General features: G+C 52.9%; 2 protein-coding genes across 5 annotated transcripts in view; both read right to left on the bottom strand.

The window, feature by feature from the left end:
• Positions 1 to 5,039, bottom strand: part of LOC130201446 (nesprin-2-like) — an 83,907-nt gene extending 78,868 nt beyond the window's left edge. For all 4 annotated transcript variants that reach the window (XM_056426467.1, XM_056426468.1, XM_056426469.1 and 1 more), the window contains exons 1-10: positions 4,997 to 5,039; positions 4,299 to 4,563; positions 3,157 to 3,780; positions 2,673 to 2,825; positions 1,983 to 2,285; positions 1,669 to 1,896; positions 1,386 to 1,502; positions 977 to 1,303; positions 554 to 898; positions 289 to 467 (exon numbers count right to left, since the gene is read on the bottom strand). In XM_056426467.1, the coding sequence (XP_056282442.1) occupies positions 289 to 467; positions 554 to 898; positions 977 to 1,303; positions 1,386 to 1,502; positions 1,669 to 1,896; positions 1,983 to 2,285; positions 2,673 to 2,825; positions 3,157 to 3,633 (2,129 nt within the window). In that variant the 5' untranslated portion in view covers positions 3,634 to 3,780; positions 4,299 to 4,563; positions 4,997 to 5,039. The remainder of the gene's footprint in view (positions 1 to 288; positions 468 to 553; positions 899 to 976; positions 1,304 to 1,385; positions 1,503 to 1,668; positions 1,897 to 1,982; positions 2,286 to 2,672; positions 2,826 to 3,156; positions 3,781 to 4,298; positions 4,564 to 4,996) is intronic.
• LOC130201684 (nesprin-2-like) lies at positions 3,945 to 16,683 on the bottom strand. Its single transcript, XM_056426777.1, has 20 exons — positions 13,903 to 16,683; positions 12,967 to 13,101; positions 11,450 to 11,646; positions 11,230 to 11,299; positions 11,034 to 11,134; positions 10,812 to 10,932; positions 9,931 to 10,221; positions 9,247 to 9,842; positions 8,470 to 8,625; positions 8,226 to 8,376; positions 7,931 to 8,089; positions 7,120 to 7,287; positions 6,946 to 7,047; positions 6,465 to 6,665; positions 6,169 to 6,376; positions 5,460 to 5,572; positions 5,167 to 5,369; positions 4,997 to 5,101; positions 4,299 to 4,563; positions 3,945 to 3,959 (listed from the first exon to the last, which is right to left on the bottom strand). The coding sequence occupies exons 1-20, from the start codon at positions 16,681 to 16,683 to the stop codon at positions 3,945 to 3,947; spliced, it is 6,138 nt and encodes a 2,045-aa protein (XP_056282752.1).
• Between the last annotated feature and the right edge of the window lie 156 nt (positions 16,684 to 16,839).

The raw sequence follows: 16,839 nt of genomic DNA, 5'->3' as shown, positions 1-16,839 counted from the left end.
TTTAGAATATGAACAGTTGAAGAGTTAGAAATATGAAAAGTCATAGCAATCATGAGCTGAAGAAGCTGAATATTTTAATATTTGAACAGTTTATGTAGCTTAATATATGAAAAAGGAGAAAGGGTCCAAAATACGTACGGAAGAAATAGAAGAAGAAGTTTCTTAAAGATAACAAGAACATGAAGCATTCCAAGATCAGCCGGTTTGAAAACAAACTCCAGATCGGCAAAACGGGGAAGATGGACCCAACTGACATCACATTGGTGCTGAAGCAGCAGCTTCCTGTACCTCTGGGTCTCCTCGGCTGCCCGGAGCACCGCCCTCCACTGCCGCTCGGCGTCCTCCACCGTCTTCTCCACCTCCACCTTCGTGTCCTGCTGCAGGTCCGCCTGCTCACACAGACCCTGAGCTCGTCTCCTCAGCTCCATCAGCTGAGCCTCGCCCTTGGACCTGGAGCTCAAGGTCGCCTGAACACACGACCACGAGGCGACTGGTGAGACGCAGCGGAGCGTCCTCGTTCACCCGTGATGCGACAAACCACGCCGTGTCGTACCTGAGCCGTGGTCAGCCGCTCCTCTATCTCCGCCCGGCTGCCTCGGGCTCCGCCCCCTCGGGCGCCGGCCTGTTGCCGCAGCTTCCCCACCCAGCCGTCGGTGCCGGCCGCCCGGCCGCGGAACGCCTCCAGCTCCCTGGACAGCGAGTACTGCACCTCGGCGCTCTGCAGCGAGCTCTCGGCGGCCCGCAGCACCGTCGTCCAGCGCTCCTCGGAGTCTCTGACCGTCTGCTGGGCCTCGCGTCGCGCCTCCTCCTCCAGCTCCTCCTGGTCGGACAGACTCTGGCTGTGCCTCCTCAGCTCCGTGAGCTTGGAGTCTCCCTCGGGCTTACGGCTCAGGATGATCTGATGAACCAAGAAGTCCTGGTCACATGCCGGGGAAACAGACTGTGTACTGACTCATGGGGGTGGTCGAGTCCCCACCTGCGCGGTGCGGATGGTCTCCTCCGGATCGGCCTGGCTCTCCAGGGAGGCCAGGCTCTGCTGCTGCTCCTGCAGCCAGGCTCTGGTGTCGTCTCTGGCGGCTTCGTAGTCCCTCCGCCGGCCCTCCAGGGCGCGCTGCCTCTCGGCGAGGTCCGCGGCCTCTTTGGCGTCCTGCAGGATCTTCCTCCAGCGCTCCTCCACGCCGCCGACCGTTTGCTGGACGTGTCGCCGCTGGGTCTCCGTGAGGTCCTCAGCACATGCGCTCTGGCCTCGCGTCCGCAGCTCCTGGAGCTTCGACTCCCCTTCGCCTCGGGAGCTCAGGACGGTCTAGGGGGCGAGAGACGGACGCCGCGGTTACCCTCTGGTGGTCGTGAGCGTCGTTGTGCCCTGGAGGAGGCCGTGGTCTCACCTGAGAGGCGAGCCGTCGGTCCTCGGCGCTGCTCCGGCTCCCCAGAGCGTCCAGCTGCTGCTGAAGAGCCTCCAGCCAGCTGCTGGCGGCCTGCTGCTGGCTCTCGAAGACGCTCAGCTGAAGAGGGAGACACCGTTAACCAAGTGCTTTCAACTGGATCAAAAGAGGGCGGGGTTAACTCTTCTTCATCATACCTTCACTTCTGACTAACGTGATGTTAAAGTTGTTGAATATAAGAAGATAAAGAATGGTTTAGAACAAGCTCTTCTGTCCGTTTCCTCACCTCCGACGTCGTCCTCTCGGCCTTCTGGGTAATCTGGGCGGTGGCGGCGGCCTCCACCTGCCTGGCGGCGAGCAGCACCGTCCTCCACTGCTCCTCCACGTCCCGGATGGTCTTCTGGACGTGGAGCCTGCGGCCCTGGTCCACGTCCCCGTGGTCACACAGGCTCTGGCCCCGCCTCCTCAGGTTGTTCACCGTGCAGTCGCCGTCGGGTTTGGAGCTCAAGATGTCCTGTGACGGACACGCGCAGCGCTCGTTTAATGCAGAACAGTCAAAAGGTCACGTTGGACTTCATACCCAGAAGCCCCGCCCCCTACCTGAGCCGAGTGGCGCCTGTCTCCGGGCGGCGTGTGCCCGCCCACGGCCTGCAGCCGCTGCTGCCGCTCTCTGACCCACGCCTGAGTGTTTCTGCTCTGAGCGTCGAAGTCGTCCGACAGCGTCCGCAGCTCCGCCTGCGCCGCGGCCGTCACGACGCTCCTCCAACGCCGCTCCGCCTCTTTCGCCGCCCGCTGCACCTCCTCCCGCTTCACGCCCTCCTCCAGACGCTCGCACAGGGCGTCGGCCCGCGTGGTCAGGAGGAGGAGCTTGGACTGGCCCTCGGGTTGGGAGGTCAACACGGCCTGAAGGTCACAGAACTGGTTACTCAACAAGGTGGAGAGGTGGTGTTTGATCAAATCTCTCTCATCTTGGACCAAGTTCATCCTCTTAAATCTCTTCTTTTGATTTGTGTCCCAAAAACCTCTGGTAGGTGATTTATTTGAGTTTCCTGTTGTTCTTTATTTACGCCACAGGAGGCGCCACAAGCCCAAATGTTCTGAACCGGACTGAAAGCATCCAGGTGAGTTGTAAAGTCTCTCAACCGTCATGTCCATGAGAGGAAAGCGTGAGTGAAGCCTCTTGTGGCTGAAACGAGTACTACAACCACAAACCGCACCCTTTCCTCCCGTTAATAATACACACAGTGGAAGAAACTGAGACGTCACCTTGTGTCCATGAGCCCGACTCACCTGTGTGACCTTTAACCTTTCCTCAAACGGCATGTGGCCCCCGAGGGACAGCAGCTTCTGCTTCTGCTCCTGGATCCAGACCTGGACGCCGTCGCTCTGGGTTCTGAAAGCGTCCAGGTCCCTCTCGGGTCCGGCCTCGGCGACGCCCTCCTGCTGCACAAGAACAGACCCCTTTAGGAGACCCCTTTAGGAGACCCCTTTGCCTCCAAGCCTTTATGAGCCCTTCTAGCTCAGTGGGGTAAGAGGGCCGTCCTTCCACCGCAAGGTCGTGGGTTCGATCCCCGCTCTCCCCATTAGCTGCAAGTCGAAGTGTCCTTGAGCAAGGCACTGAACCCCCAGTTGCTTCCCGGGCGCATCACTGCAGCCCACTGCTCCTTAATAACTAAGGATGGGTTAAATGCAGAGAACTAATTTCCCCTTGGGGATTAATAAAAGTGTATATTTATTTATTTATTTTTATCTAGTCCACCTTTTAAAAACACACCTTTGCAACCTGGAGCTTTTCTGGAACTGGGATGAGACCACCAGGCGAATGCGACTGGTCGCTCTGCTCCTGGTCTTCTTTGCTCTGCACCTGGTCTCCTTTGCTCTGCTCCTGGTCTCCTTTGCTCTGCACCTGGTCTCCTTTGCTCTGCTCCTGGTCTCCTTTGCTCTGCACCTGGTCTCCTTTGCTCTGCTCCTGATCTCCTTTGCTCTGCACCTGGTCTCCTTTGCTCTGCTCCTGGTCTCCTTTGCTCTGCACCTGGTCTCCTTTGCTCTGCACCTGGTCTCCTTTGTTCTGCACCTGGTCTCCTTTGCTCTGCTCCTGGTCTCCTTTGTTCTGCACCTGGTCTCCTTTGCTCTGCTCCTGGTCTCCTTTGATCTGCTCCTGATCTCCTTTGCTCTGCTCCTGGTCTCCTTTGTCCCCGTGGTCTCGTGTGTCCTCCCCCCTGAGCTGCTCCTCGGCCGTTCTCTGAGCCATCCTCCACTGCTCTTCCGCTTCGCTCAGCGAGCGGTGAACTTCCTGTTTGCGGCTCTTGTCCAGCTCCTCCCGCCCACACAGATGTTCCCGTTGCCTCTTCAGGTCGGTCACTCTGGAGTCTCCCTCCGGTCTGGAGTTCAGGACGGCCTGGGGACAGAAAGAGAGAAAGAAATGTGATGAAAACTTTACGAAAAGGAAATTAAAAGTACCGACATGTGAGTCTGTTGACTGAAGTATGTCAACACAACTCTGCCCTGACAGTCACGGTCCTCAGAGGACGAGGACACATAATGACATCATCTCCATCAGCCTCAAGTGGACTTTGTCTGGAGGCCCCGAGGGACGAGTGAGATATAATCTGGAGGTACGTTTGCAGATGTAAATAATGTTTTTATTCTTCTTCTTTTGGTCAGGATCATCTGTATCTATTTATTCATGCAGTATTCATTTCGACCATAAGAGGCTGAACAGCTCCTCAGAAACATTCATGTGGGTTTAATTCAAATAAACACACAATATATGGATTTATTAAAGTTTATGGAGCATTTCTCACATATAATAATAATAATGGTAATATGATAACATATCCGTCACCATTCTGGTGAGTTAAAAAAGCATGTTAATTAATTATTTTGGTTATATACTAATTAAAGTCCAGAACCCACCTGCGCTTGGTGCTTCCTCTCCTCTTTCTGGGCGTCTCCATCTTTGGAGGCGAGGGGTCGAACAAGGTCGGCTATCCAGGTCCTGGTGGCCTCGGCCTGGCCGGTGAACCGGTCCAGCTCCGCCTCTAGCTCCGCCTCTAGGGCGCTCTGGCTCTGCAGCTTCCTGTAGCGTTGCAGCAGGTCGTCTCCGTCCTTCAGGCCTTCAGCTCTCACGCCTTCACGCCGCACTGACGCCAGGAGACGCTCCAGGCTCTCCGCTCGGCCGCTGACAACCACAACAACAACAACAGGCGAGGTGAGAGGAGGACAATACCGACAGAGAAGAGTGGAAACCAGGATTATTGTATTACTCTAGTTTCTGGTAGATTAGCTAATTATATACATAAAGCCTAACAAAGAAGAAGGAGGAGGAGAAGAACTAGAACAAGAACAAGACGAACAACAAGAACAAGAAGAAGAACAACAAGCAAAAGAATACCAAGTAGAAGAAGAAGAAGAACAAGAAGAAGAACCATAATGTAACCATTTCAGTGGTGAGATGATTGTATGATGATATTGATGCTGGTGTATTTATATATTTCACAGGTTGTTGTTTCATTGTTTATTGTTATTTATTGTTGTTTATTGTTCTTATTTCCTAATCCTTGGTAGTCTTTCACCATCTGTCGAGGATCAGAAGGTTTTATTGAATGTTTCACCTGTGGGCCTGAAGGCCTGTGAGCAGCTTGACGTGGTGGGCCTCCCCCGCCTGTTCCTCCTGCTCCTGCAGCCACTGGCTGAAGCTCTGCTGCTCCTCCTGCAGGCTGGGGGCCACACAGGGAGTCAAACACCTGTTACCACCTCACACGCACCTGAAGGAGGCCCTTACCTGTCCAGGTCTCTGAGGAGCGGCTGCATCTGGCTCTGCCTGTTGAGGCACTGCGCCGTGAACGTCTGCACCTCCTCCTGCTGCTCCGCCAGCCAGGCGCTGAGCTCGGAGCGCTCCTCAGGAGGAACCCGCGGGCCTCCTCTCTCCAGCTGCTCCTTCAGCTGCTGCAGACGTCGCTCTGCCTCCTTGGACTTCAAGAAGCCCTGATGACGGGAGAGAGAGAGAGACACACACCGTGAGCACCCGTTCACCACCAGGAGGAGCACCGCCCCCCCGCCCCGCTGTCCACTCACGGAGAGTCTCTGCAGGCTCGTCTCTACGTCCTCTCGACGCTCTGGGAGCTCGAAGCACTCGCTGACCGACAGCTGAAGGTCCTGGAACCACGACTCAAAGGACTGCCTCTCATCTGGAGGAGGACAAGGAGGAGCATGATACAGTGGGAGGAGGAGGAGAGAGGAGGTGGAGGAAGGAGAGAAGGGAGAGGAGGAGTATGATATAAAGACAGGGGGAGGAGGATGGAGAGAGGAGGAGAGGAGGACAAGGAGCAGTGTGATATAAAGAAAGGGGGAGGAGGACGGAGAGAGGAGGAGGAGGGAGAGGAGGAGGAGGAGGGAGAGGAGGACAAGGAGCAGTATGATATAAAGACAGGGGGAGGAGGATGGAGAGAGGAGGAGGAGAGGAGGTAGAGGAGGGAGAAGAGGACAAGGAGGAGTATGATATAAAGACAGGAGGAGGAGAGGAGGACAAGGAGCAGTGTGATATAAAGAAAGGGGGAGGAGGACGTAGAGAGGAGGAGGAGGGAGAGGAGGGAGAAGAGGGAGAGGAGGACAAGGAGCAGTATGATATAAAGACAGGGTAGGAGGACGGAGAGAGGAGGAGGGAGAAGAGGGAGAGAGGAGGAAGGAGAGAGGAGGGAGAAGAGAAGGAGGATGGAGAGAGGAGGTGGGGACAGTTCATCTCGCTCCTCTCACAGTCCTAAGTGCCTCTGAGGCGTTGGCTGACCTGAGATGACCTTGAGGACGCCCTTGTCCTCCTCCTCCCTCTTCAGGTGGATCAGGTCTCTGGTGTGTGTGATGGCGTCCTGCAGCCGGCTGCCGGCCTCACAGAGACCCTCCAGCAGCCGGGGGCTCGCCACCCGGGAGACCTCGGCCACCTCGCCGAGCGCCGCCTCGGCCTGCTGCTCCTGGGCCTCCAGGGCGGCACAGGCTCGCTGGAGAGGGATCCAACCGCCGGGTCAGAGGCCGCCACACTCATATGAGTCATTATATGTGTGTGTGTGTGTGTGTGTGTGTGTGGACCTGTATCTGCTCTCCGAACGCTGCGTGCGACGCGTCCACTCGGCCGACGGAGCGATGGATGCTCTCCACCGCCGAGCGGCACGCCTCCATCTTCTCCTCCAGGTGCTTCCTCACGGCCAACAGCTCCTCGAAGACGTCGGCGCAGTCGGAGAACAGCTCCTTCACCTGCTCCATCCTCTTCCTCAGCTGGGTCTCTGTCAGCTGGAGGGAGGAGAGAACACGGAGCGTTGAGCGCTGGACGTGGGACAGGAGGAGGAGGAGAGAGAGGAGGTGGAGGGAGAGGAAGAGGAGCAGGGGCAGGAAGAGGAGGAGGCAGAAGAAGAGGAGGAAGGAGAGAGGAAGAGAAAGAAGAGGAGGTGGTTAAGGGAGAGGAAGAGGAGGAGGAGGGAGAGGAGGTTAAGGAAGCGAGAGAGGAAGAGGAGGAGCAGTAAGAGCAGGAGAAGTGAGAGGAGGAGCAGTAAGAGGAGCAGCTCAGGCTCACCTGCAGCCCCAGTGGCTCCTCTGGGCTCTGCAGCATGGTCTGGATCTCTCCTGACTTCCTGTGGAAGCGCTCCAGGTGCTCCTGATTGGTCTGGATGTCATCCTGCAAACACACGATTGGTCAACTCTCCCCTCGACTCCGCCTCCACCTTGTGACCCGTGGGGGGGGGCGTACCCTCATGGCGAGGACCTGCTCCTCGCTGTTGAAGGGGTGGCTCTCGGCGAACGTGGCCAGCGTGGCCCCCGCCCAGCCGTCCAGCTCCTCCCCGAGCAGCAGCTGCTTCTCCCACAGCTCCAGCGCCACCTGCAGGTTGTCCAGGTAGGCGTCCGTCTTCTCCGTCATCTACGAGAGGAGCAACGGCGTCCAGGAAGGTTCAGACTCATGAAGCAGCGCCGGCAACACACACAAATATAACGTTGGCCCTGACGTCACTAGAGGGGCAACGCACGCCCAACAGAACCTCCTCGAATAATTATGATAGCTTAATAACTTTTCTCTCTGTACTTCCTGAACACAAACAAAAATCAATAAATATAATTTTGAATAATAATAATAATAATAAATAAAAATAAAAATTGTTAATACAATAGTTGTTTAAAACAGTGTAACAATAAATAACAACAAAGAAATAAGAATAAGAAAAAGAAGAAAAAAATCTAAGAAAATACTTTGAATCTGTAGACTACTGCCTAATAGTCGTATTATTTCCTAATAGTCTTATTATTGAAATTGTTATGATAATTGCTTATATCATGTAAGCCGAGATAAGTATATTTATTATCTTTGAACAAAGGTTAAATGTTATTTCATAAGTTTAAAAAAGTCCCCCCAATTTATATTTAAATGCCCCATGAGATTAATCCCCTGGCTAAAGTCAGTGGGGGAAACAATTGCCCCCTAAACATCTGTGAATGCCCCCCTGTCATAGATCAAGGTGATGCCTGCGGTCCCTCTATGAAAGCCTCGAGCTCGAGGAGACGCTCACGTCCAGCCAGCTGTCGGTGAGCGCGTCGGCCTCGGCCTCAAAGGGCGGCTCGCTGCAGGCGGGACTCTTCTTCAGCTGGACCTGCAGCTGTCTGCACACGGCCCTCATCACCTCCATGTGCAGCCCGACACCCCCGAGCCCCTCCTTGATCTCACGGACCTGGACACACACACACACACACACAGAGCGTACATGAACACCCTGCGACTGGTCATGTTCCAGAGCGTGTCTGCCCTCAGTTGGTTCTTCACCGGTACTGCGTCTCGGCCTTATAGAGTTCTCTGTGAAAACGAACCCGAGTGATGCTCCTCTGCAGGTTGTCTTTGCTCAGGTAGGACGCCTGGTCCCCGATGGCGTGCTCCGCCTTCTGCACGGCGCCGCTCATCTGAAGGCGGCAGCTCTGGAAGGTCTTCAGCAGCTCCAGCAGGACGCCGCTCTGCTCCTTCCTGCCGCAGGGAGACGAGCGTAGTTTATGTTTACACATGCAGGTAAACAATAACATATGAACAATATAGAAACAACACAAACAGCTGACCCACCGGTCAGAAAAAGCGCTCTGGATCTCCGTCCACTGGGCCTCCAGCTCCTCCAGGAGGTGCTCTCCTCCTCCCTGCTTCTCCTCGAGCTCCCGGAGGTTCTGGAGCTCGGTGTGCTGCGTCTGCAGCTGAGCCTCCAGGTCCAACAGCGCCCGCAGCCTGAGGGCACCACGGGGTCAACACATGTTAGGACTCTGCAGGTTCTCTATGAGATCCAGAGACTGTAAAAACACCTCGTGTCACGAAGATTTATCAGCTTTAGGTTCAGCAGATTCTGTTACACACACACACTCACACATGCAGGATATACACACGTGCATGATATATACACACACACACATGTAGGATATACACACGTGCATGATATATACACACACACACAAACACATGCACAATATACACACACACGTGCATGATACATACACACACACACAGTGGTGTGCTTCCCGCTAGATTTAATAACTTTAAAGACTATTTTAGAAACTTTTCATGAAAAGCAACGAGTGATAAATATATATTAAATATAGTATATTGCAATTTCTCATCAGGATGCTGAGAGTTAAATATAATATAAGACACCTTTACATTAATGTGAATGGATATGGATTTATAAACTGTTTTCTATGAATAAATAAATAAATACATAGTTTTAGGTGTTTAATTATTAGTTGACTCTAACACAGTAGAGAATACATTTGTTTGAATGTTTATGAATAAATGTGTGCGTGTCATTTCTCGTGTTAGACCGAACATTGGCGTCAGCGTGCCACACACACACACCTGTGCTGCACGGCGGGCGCGGTGGGCTCCTTCAGGCCTTGAGCCTCGATGGTCTCCTGCAGCGTCCTCAGCTCCAGCTGCAGCGCCCTCTTCCTGAGGCCCAGGGACTTGCTCTGCGTCTCCTTGTGGAGGCCCCGCTGCTGGCCGACCAGCCCGCCGTCCGCCTCCTGCAGCCGGAGCAGCAGGGCGGTCACCATGTCCAGGCAGGAGGCCGGGACCCCCTCCCTGGTGACGGTGAGCCGGGCGCCCTGCAGCAGCACGTCCAGCTGCGGCGCCTTCTCCTTCAGGCTGTCCACGCCCTGCCGGATCAGCGCCAGCTTGGAGCGACAGTCCTGCAGCACCGCGGCGTCGCTGCAGGGGGCGCCCTGCACCCCGGAGACGTCTTCGTCCACGGTGCGCAGGGACATGAGGAAGCGGTCCAGGGCGCGGCCGGCGGCCTCGCTCTTCCGGACCTGCTGTCGGAGCTGATCCAGGCTGGCTCTGTGGGTCTCCACCTCCCGGGACAGAGGGAGGCAGTCTCTGGGGTCCAGATCGCTGGATTCGGGGTCTAGACGGGCCAGCTGGTCCAGCTCGCTTTGGATGTTGTCATCCAGCTCCTATCGGAGAAGACATGAGAGAAGATGGCCGTTGAGCGAGATGCTGGTTCACGTCATGATGCATTCAGCCTGAAGAGGAGACGAATACCTTGATGTCCTTCAGGATGTTGGTGTTGGCCAGCGTGAAGGCCGTGATGTCTTTGGGCTGCCTCAGGTAGCGGTCCAGGCGGTCCGTGAAGTCCACCATGTGGTTCTCGGTGGAGTCGATCTGTCGGAGGGCGGCGCCCAGCGAGCTGCCCCGGCTCTGGAGTTTGGACTGCTGGCCACGCCACTGCTCCCTCAGCTCCGCCTGATCCTGGTCGAGGTTAGTGGTGCCGCTCAACTGGGAGCACTGGTTTGAGTACTCGGACCACAGAGACTCCGTCTCCTGCCTCAAGAACTGCGAAAGAAGGAGTTCACTGTCATGGCGACGGATTCTCTGTTTTATTGCATCGAAGTCAATGCTTCATGTGTTAAAGCTGCATTCTCTCTCCTGGCCACCAGGGGGCGACTCCTCTGGTTGTATAGAAGTCTATGCTTCATGTGTTAAAGCTGCATTATCTCTAATGACCACCAGGGGGCGACTCCTCTGGTTGTATAGAAGTCTATGCTTCATGTGTTAAAGCTGCATTCTCTCTCCTGGCCGCCAGGGGGCGACTCCTCTGGTTGTATAGAAGTCCATGCTTCATGTGTTAACGCTGCATTCTCTCTCCTGGCCACCAGGGGGCGACTCCTCTGGTTGTATAGAAGTCTATGCTTCATGTGTTAAAGCTGCATTCTCTCTCCTGGCCACCAGGGGGAGACTCCTCTGGTTGTATAGAAGTCTAACATGGTTACAGCTGCATTCTCTCTCCCGACCAGGGGGCTATTCCTCTGGTTGTATAGAAGTCTATGCTTCATGTGTTAAAGCTGCATTCTCTCTCCTGACCACCAGGGGGCTACTCCTCTGGTTGTATAGAAGTCTATGCTTCATGTATAACTCATGCTCACCTGTATTTCCTGGAGCCGGGTGTGGAGTCCTTTCAGAGACACCGAGTCCGAGGGGACGTCCTTAATGCTCTGGTCATTTTTAGCCAGTCGGGTTTGAAGAGACTTCTTACAATTCTCATATCTGGAAGAAGGTGAAACAAACAATGACAACAAGATAATAATGACCATAACAACGACCTTCTTACAGTTTTGATCTTATAGTTTGAGTTTAGCTCATCAAACCTTTCTAAAGTTTCTTTCTTGGTGGCGTCGTCTTCTCCGGTCGGCTGCTTTTCAACCTCCCTCCTGTCCACGCCGACTGTCCTCACTGTCGCTGGAGGAACCTGAAGACGAAGGAAGAGGATCAAGAGACAGCACAAGTGCACAGGTAAACATGTGTTAGCCTGGTCTGAGAACACACTGTCAATGGGAGTCGTACCTCAGCTGAGACCTGAGGCCTGGTGGGCTCCTTCCGTGCGCTCACATCTTCAGTGAAGGCAACGGGAATCCTGAGATTAGAAACGAGGATGATAATAATAAGTTTCCTTTATCATGTCATCCTTCTACTCCACACATCACATGTAACAGTTCATATTCAGGCTGCTTATGAAGATCTGTGGATGGGGTTTGATGCAGACGCTCCCACTTTAACATCAGACCTGGGATCAGGCAGCGGCTGCGCGACTTGATCTCCGCTGAACTGCCGCTGGATGGCGGCCAGCCTGGTCTCACACTCCCTGAGCTGCGTCTGGGCCAGGCGGTGGGCGTCCTCGGGGCTCAGGGTGTCACACAGCTCCCTCAGGGCCTCGAGGTGCTGCCCCGCCTGGGCGAAGCTCCCCTCCGCCGAGAAGCAAGCCTGGGGGACGTCGATGGAGCCACAACGGTAAGCGAAGAACAGGCTGATAGCCGATGGGCAACACCAGCAACTCAAACGTAAGAACATTTGGTTTTTACAGCTTTTTTTATTTGTTTGTGTTTACTTACACAAACGTTTAAAAGTTTAGGGTCACCCAAACAATTTTTTGCTTTCCATGAAAACTCACTTTTATTTATCAAATGAATTGCAAAATAAATATAAAGTATAGTCAAGACATTGACAAGGTTAGAAATAATGATTTGTTGTAAATATTAATGATGTTCTCCAAACTTGTCGCTCAAAGGAAGGCCAGTTTTATAGCTTCTCTCACCAGCATAACTGTTTCAGCTGCGCTCACATAAAAAGGGTTTAAAGGGTTTTCTACCCCTCCGTTAGTCTTCTAAGGCAATAACACAATGTGCCATTAGAACTCTGGAGATGGGCCTCTATACACCTATCAAGAGATTTCATTAAGAACCAGAGAATAGTCATTTACCACATTAACTATGTAGAGAGTGTATTTATGATTCATTTAATATCTTCATTGAAAAAAGGAAATTTCTAAGTGACCCCAAACTTTTGAACAGTAGTGTATAAAACTGAACAGACTTGAAGGGTTTACTTGTTTTTCCTTCACAGAATCTCATTTCAGATTAGTTTGGACAAACTGCAACACACAGTGAACCCCTAGATGACATGTGACTTCTACTGCTGAGCATTTAATCTCAAGGAGTTTTGATCTTGAATTAGTTACAATAGAAAGCAAGACACTTGAGTCACATGCGACAGAAAAAGCACTCCCTCAGCGAGCGCCCAGAATGATGGATTGAAAATTACCCAAAAGTCCCATGGGCAGAGTGTCCTCGGAGGCATAGAAAGAAGACGGAGGGAAATGAGTTAGTGAAGCAGAAGAACTGGGCTGCGTTCCCATCACCCAGAAGCACACCTGTCAAAGAGTTCTGGCCCCGGGGAGTCGTTTAGCTACCTGCGCCGGGCTTTCTAAGAGCGTCTCACACTGCAGGGCAGCGCTGTTAAAGTCTTTCCTCGTTACTTCAAAGCGTAATTGTTGCAATGTGCCTGAAATATCAGCTCTCACAGCCTGGGAGGTGAAATGAATTCAAAAAACACACAAGCCACACAACACGTTAGAACATATTACGCAATATGTATCATATGAATGCTTTATTCATATCTGAAGCTGACAAGCGAGACACAGCTTTAGGACGTGTATAACTCACAAGCCCAAGCACTCACGTTGGAAGTCAATCAAACCTGTCGGCGATAATTAAAGTCAACAACCACAGACTGAGTGCGTCCTACCTCCCACTGGGTCCGGACGGACTGGGTGAAGGACTCCATGTCCCTGAGCTGGGGGGGGGTGCAGAAGGCCCCCATGCCCTTGGCTGCTCTCAGGAACTCCTCCAGCAGCTCCGGGTCCAGGGTCTTCAGAGTCTCCTGAGGCGGGAATGTATTCACGTTTATTGACTGATGTCAACATAACCCAACACTACCTCACTACACTTATCATGTGCAATATGGGGCATATTATCACTATCTATCATGTAAAACTGTATTCAAACTCTACACACAAGCAGCTTTCTTGTTCATCTACATATTACCACCTTCTGTATTGTATATTCTTTTATATTTTGTATTTTCTCTCTCTTATTATCGTGTTATTTCTAAACTGTTGACTCGGAGAGCCCTGCACTAGATGTCCAATGTGTCTGGACAGATGGTCATGGGGCACAAATGGCAAATAAAACCTTGAATCTTAATTGGCTCCTTTAAAATAGTAAACTTTAGAAAAGAAAGTGTGTTTATGTTGGCATATTTTATTTGTCCATTTTTACCCTTCACCTCCTGCGTGCCATGCGTGTTATTTATCTAGGCTAGATTGTCTTGGTGAGAGCTGCCAGCAGTCGTCACAACCCGGTTACTCAAGATTATCCACCGACCTTTGTTAGGTGAGCAGATTCACGTCAGAACTATTCTTTCTACCGGCTACAGCCGGCAACGGTATCAAAGCGCAGGAGGAGGCGCGCATCGAAGCTAGCTAACGTTAAAGCTCAGCAGAGGATAAACAACCTGTAATGTTTACATTGGCGTCCCACGCCAAGTGCCAAGTGGTTCCAACACTCGGCAACTCACAAATAGAACAAATGGTAGGAGACCTCTACTTGCATAACTTTGCGGATTAAAATCAAGATTACTCATTGATTTGTATATTACAAGAACAGAAGTGAATACATTTACCTCTTTCACTGAGGCTTGCTCGGCAGACACACACTTGTCTTTGAACACGTTGATGGTTTCCAGGATGTGCTCCTGCAGACAGTGCTTGGCCTCCTCAAAGCCGTTTCTGGCTAACGCCTGGGCTTTGGCGTAGGCCTCCGTGTAGGCCTGGGGAGGCGCCTGGGCCAGTGGCGGAGGTATGAAGCACAGGTCTGGTGACTCGGCCGGAGACTGAGGCAGCACATTGACCTGGGAGAGGGGAACCGTTTGGGGCTGTTGAACTTTGGGCTGCAGAGGAGACGGTGGTTGGGCTTGAGGTCTGGCCTGTGGGGGGGACTGGATCTGTGGTGGTGATTGGGCATCGGTTTGGGTTGGAGACTGAACCTTGGGTTGAGTTGCTGATTGAGCTTCAGGTAGTGGTCCTGTCTGGGCCTGTGGTGGAGCTTTAGCCTTGATTGGTGACTGAGCCATGGGTTGAGGTGACAACTGGGGCTCAGGTAGCTGAGGCAGTGATTCTGCCTTGGGTTGGGTTGGTGACTGAACCTGAGATTGAGTTTGTGATTGAACCCCTGATTGTGGTGCCAACAGGGCCAGAGGTTTGAATTGTTGAAGTGCTTCAACTTTGGGTTGAGTTGGTGACTTAATCGTTGGTTGGAGCTGGGCCTGATGTTTGGGCTGCTGGAACTGAAGATTGAGCTGAGGCTGCTGAGTCTGGGCCTTTCCTGATACCGATGACTGCGTCTGGATGTGTGTTTGGGTCTGTGCCTGCAGCTGGGGTTGGAGCTGAGAAGGAAGGTGAGGATAGGCTTGATTAGGTGATTGCAATTCAAGAGGTATTTGAGCTTGCATCTGAGGTGCAGGGTGGCGCTGAGTTTGATGCTGAATCAGTGAAAATTGCTGAGATTGAAGCTGGGGATGAGTCTGGGGCTGAACCCAAGGCTGTTGCTGAACTTGTCCTTGCTGCGTCTGGATCTGAAGCAGATTCTGAGTACTCATCTGAGATTGTTGTTGCATGGAGGTCTGGGCTCTAATTTGAGGTTGAGTTTGAGCCCAGGGTTGGGTTTGTGCTTGCATTTGAGGCCGAGTATACAATGGTCCCATTTGAGAATAGCCGAGGGGCCCGACCTGAGGTCCTTGTTGGGGCCCAGTCTGGAGACACTGCGGCATAGCCTGAACTGCTGGATAAGCCTGAGACTGTGGATCTGGGCCTATTTGCTGAGGGTAGGTTTGAGGAATTGGTTGTCTCTGCTGGGCAATGGGTTGGTTTTGTGGCTCTTGTTTGGGTGTCCAGTGCCGGGATGGGGACTGGCTCTGGGGGTATCCTTGGGGAGGTGGAGGTTGTGCTGAACCTTGCAGATGCTGCTGGACAGACATTGGGGATGATACTCTAACTTGAGTTTGAGGATGGGTTTGAGCCTGGACCACCGTCTTAGGGGTGGGTGGCTCGACAGGGGCCCATGACTGCGGATGACTACAGAGCTGAATATGGGATGGCACTGGAGGCTGAATTTGGCCCCGCAGTGGAGCCTGCATAGGGGAACAAGGTCTGACTTGACCCCATGTCTGCATTTGAGCTACAGCTGGGCCATGGGCTAGACTCTGTGGCTGCATTGACGGCTGAGGTCCAGCTGGGACATGTGTTTCGGACTGAGTCTGAACCTGGAGCTGTTGTTGCGTCTGTGACTTGGTCATTGACTGCGTCTTCATGGGACCATGCGGCTGTGGAAGAACTTGTTGTGTTTGTGACTGACCTACGGTTTTGGACTTGGACTTCAGTGGTTGCTGAACATCTGTGGTAATGTCAGACAACCTTGTAGACTGCACTTTCGCCTCCGTCTGAGATTTAGACTGAACCACAGTTTGGGGTTGCGACTGCTTTTGGGCAGTCGTCTGTGGGCGAGGCTTCTCGGGTTTAGCCTTGGAATCTGGTTGAGCCTGTCTCTCAGTAGGCTGTGGCTGTTCTTCTGGTTGTTGAAGCAATTGTGCTCGACGCGGTTGTTGTTGCTGCGGCAGCTTTGGATTTTGAGGCCGCGTTTGTTTTGGTTGCCGTTGTTGCGGATGCTCTGTGACCTTTGCATGTTTCTCAGTTGACGTGCGCTGTGAAACAACCTGAACCGATGCCGCTCTGTCTGACTGTGGCCGAGTCGGTCTCGTCTGAACGGTTTTCTGAGTGGAAACCTTTTCTGGAGTTTTCTGCTCTCCTGAAGCTGACTTCTGAAGCCAGGGTCGGTTCTTCATTGACTGAGTCTTTCTGCTATGAAACTCCTGGAAGTTCAGAGGAGACTTCTTTACCGGTGGTTGTTGACATGAAGGCTGCTCCTGGATCTCTGATGGTGGTCTGTTTGTTACCACCTGCTGTTGAACGTGGTATTGATGCACTTCTACCTGCTGCGGTTGCTCCACCACTTGTAGTTCCTGCTGCTGTGTTTGCATTGACCCCTGCGGGTGCACTGGTTGTGGTTGTTCCTGCTGCAGTGTTTGCGTTGACCCCTGCGGGTGCACTGGTTGTGGTTGTTCCTGCTGCAGTGTTTGCGTTGACCCCTGCGGGTGCACTGGTTGTGGTTGTTCCTGCTGCTGTGTTTGCGTTGACCCCTGCGGGTGCACTGGTTGTGGGTGTTCCTGCTGCTGCAGTGTTTGCGTTGACCCCTGCTGGTGCACTGGTTGTGGTTGCTGTTGCATGAGTTCTTGCTGCTTCAGCTCTTCTTCCATCTGTCTGGTAAGTTGCTCTTGCTGCTGTATCCATCCATGCTCCTGAGTCTGCTGCTGCTGCTGTCCGGTGGTCTCTACCCAGGCCTGAACCATGCCTTCTGTGGGGGATTTTGTCCCGGTCACAGCCTGTGCGTAGCTATAAGGCATCGGTGGAGAAGGGGATTTTTGGTCACTGTATTCCTGCACCACTATCTTTGGCACAAAGGTTCCATGAGACTCAACTAAGTTGGTAGTGGGCCGCTGAGTTGG

This window comes from Pseudoliparis swirei, chromosome 11, assembly GCF_029220125.1.
Source record: "Pseudoliparis swirei isolate HS2019 ecotype Mariana Trench chromosome 11, NWPU_hadal_v1, whole genome shotgun sequence".
Lineage (NCBI taxonomy): Eukaryota > Metazoa > Chordata > Actinopteri > Perciformes > Liparidae > Pseudoliparis > Pseudoliparis swirei.
The sequence above is the reverse complement of the archived record's forward strand: the minus strand, read 5'-3'. Positions and strand labels throughout refer to the sequence as shown.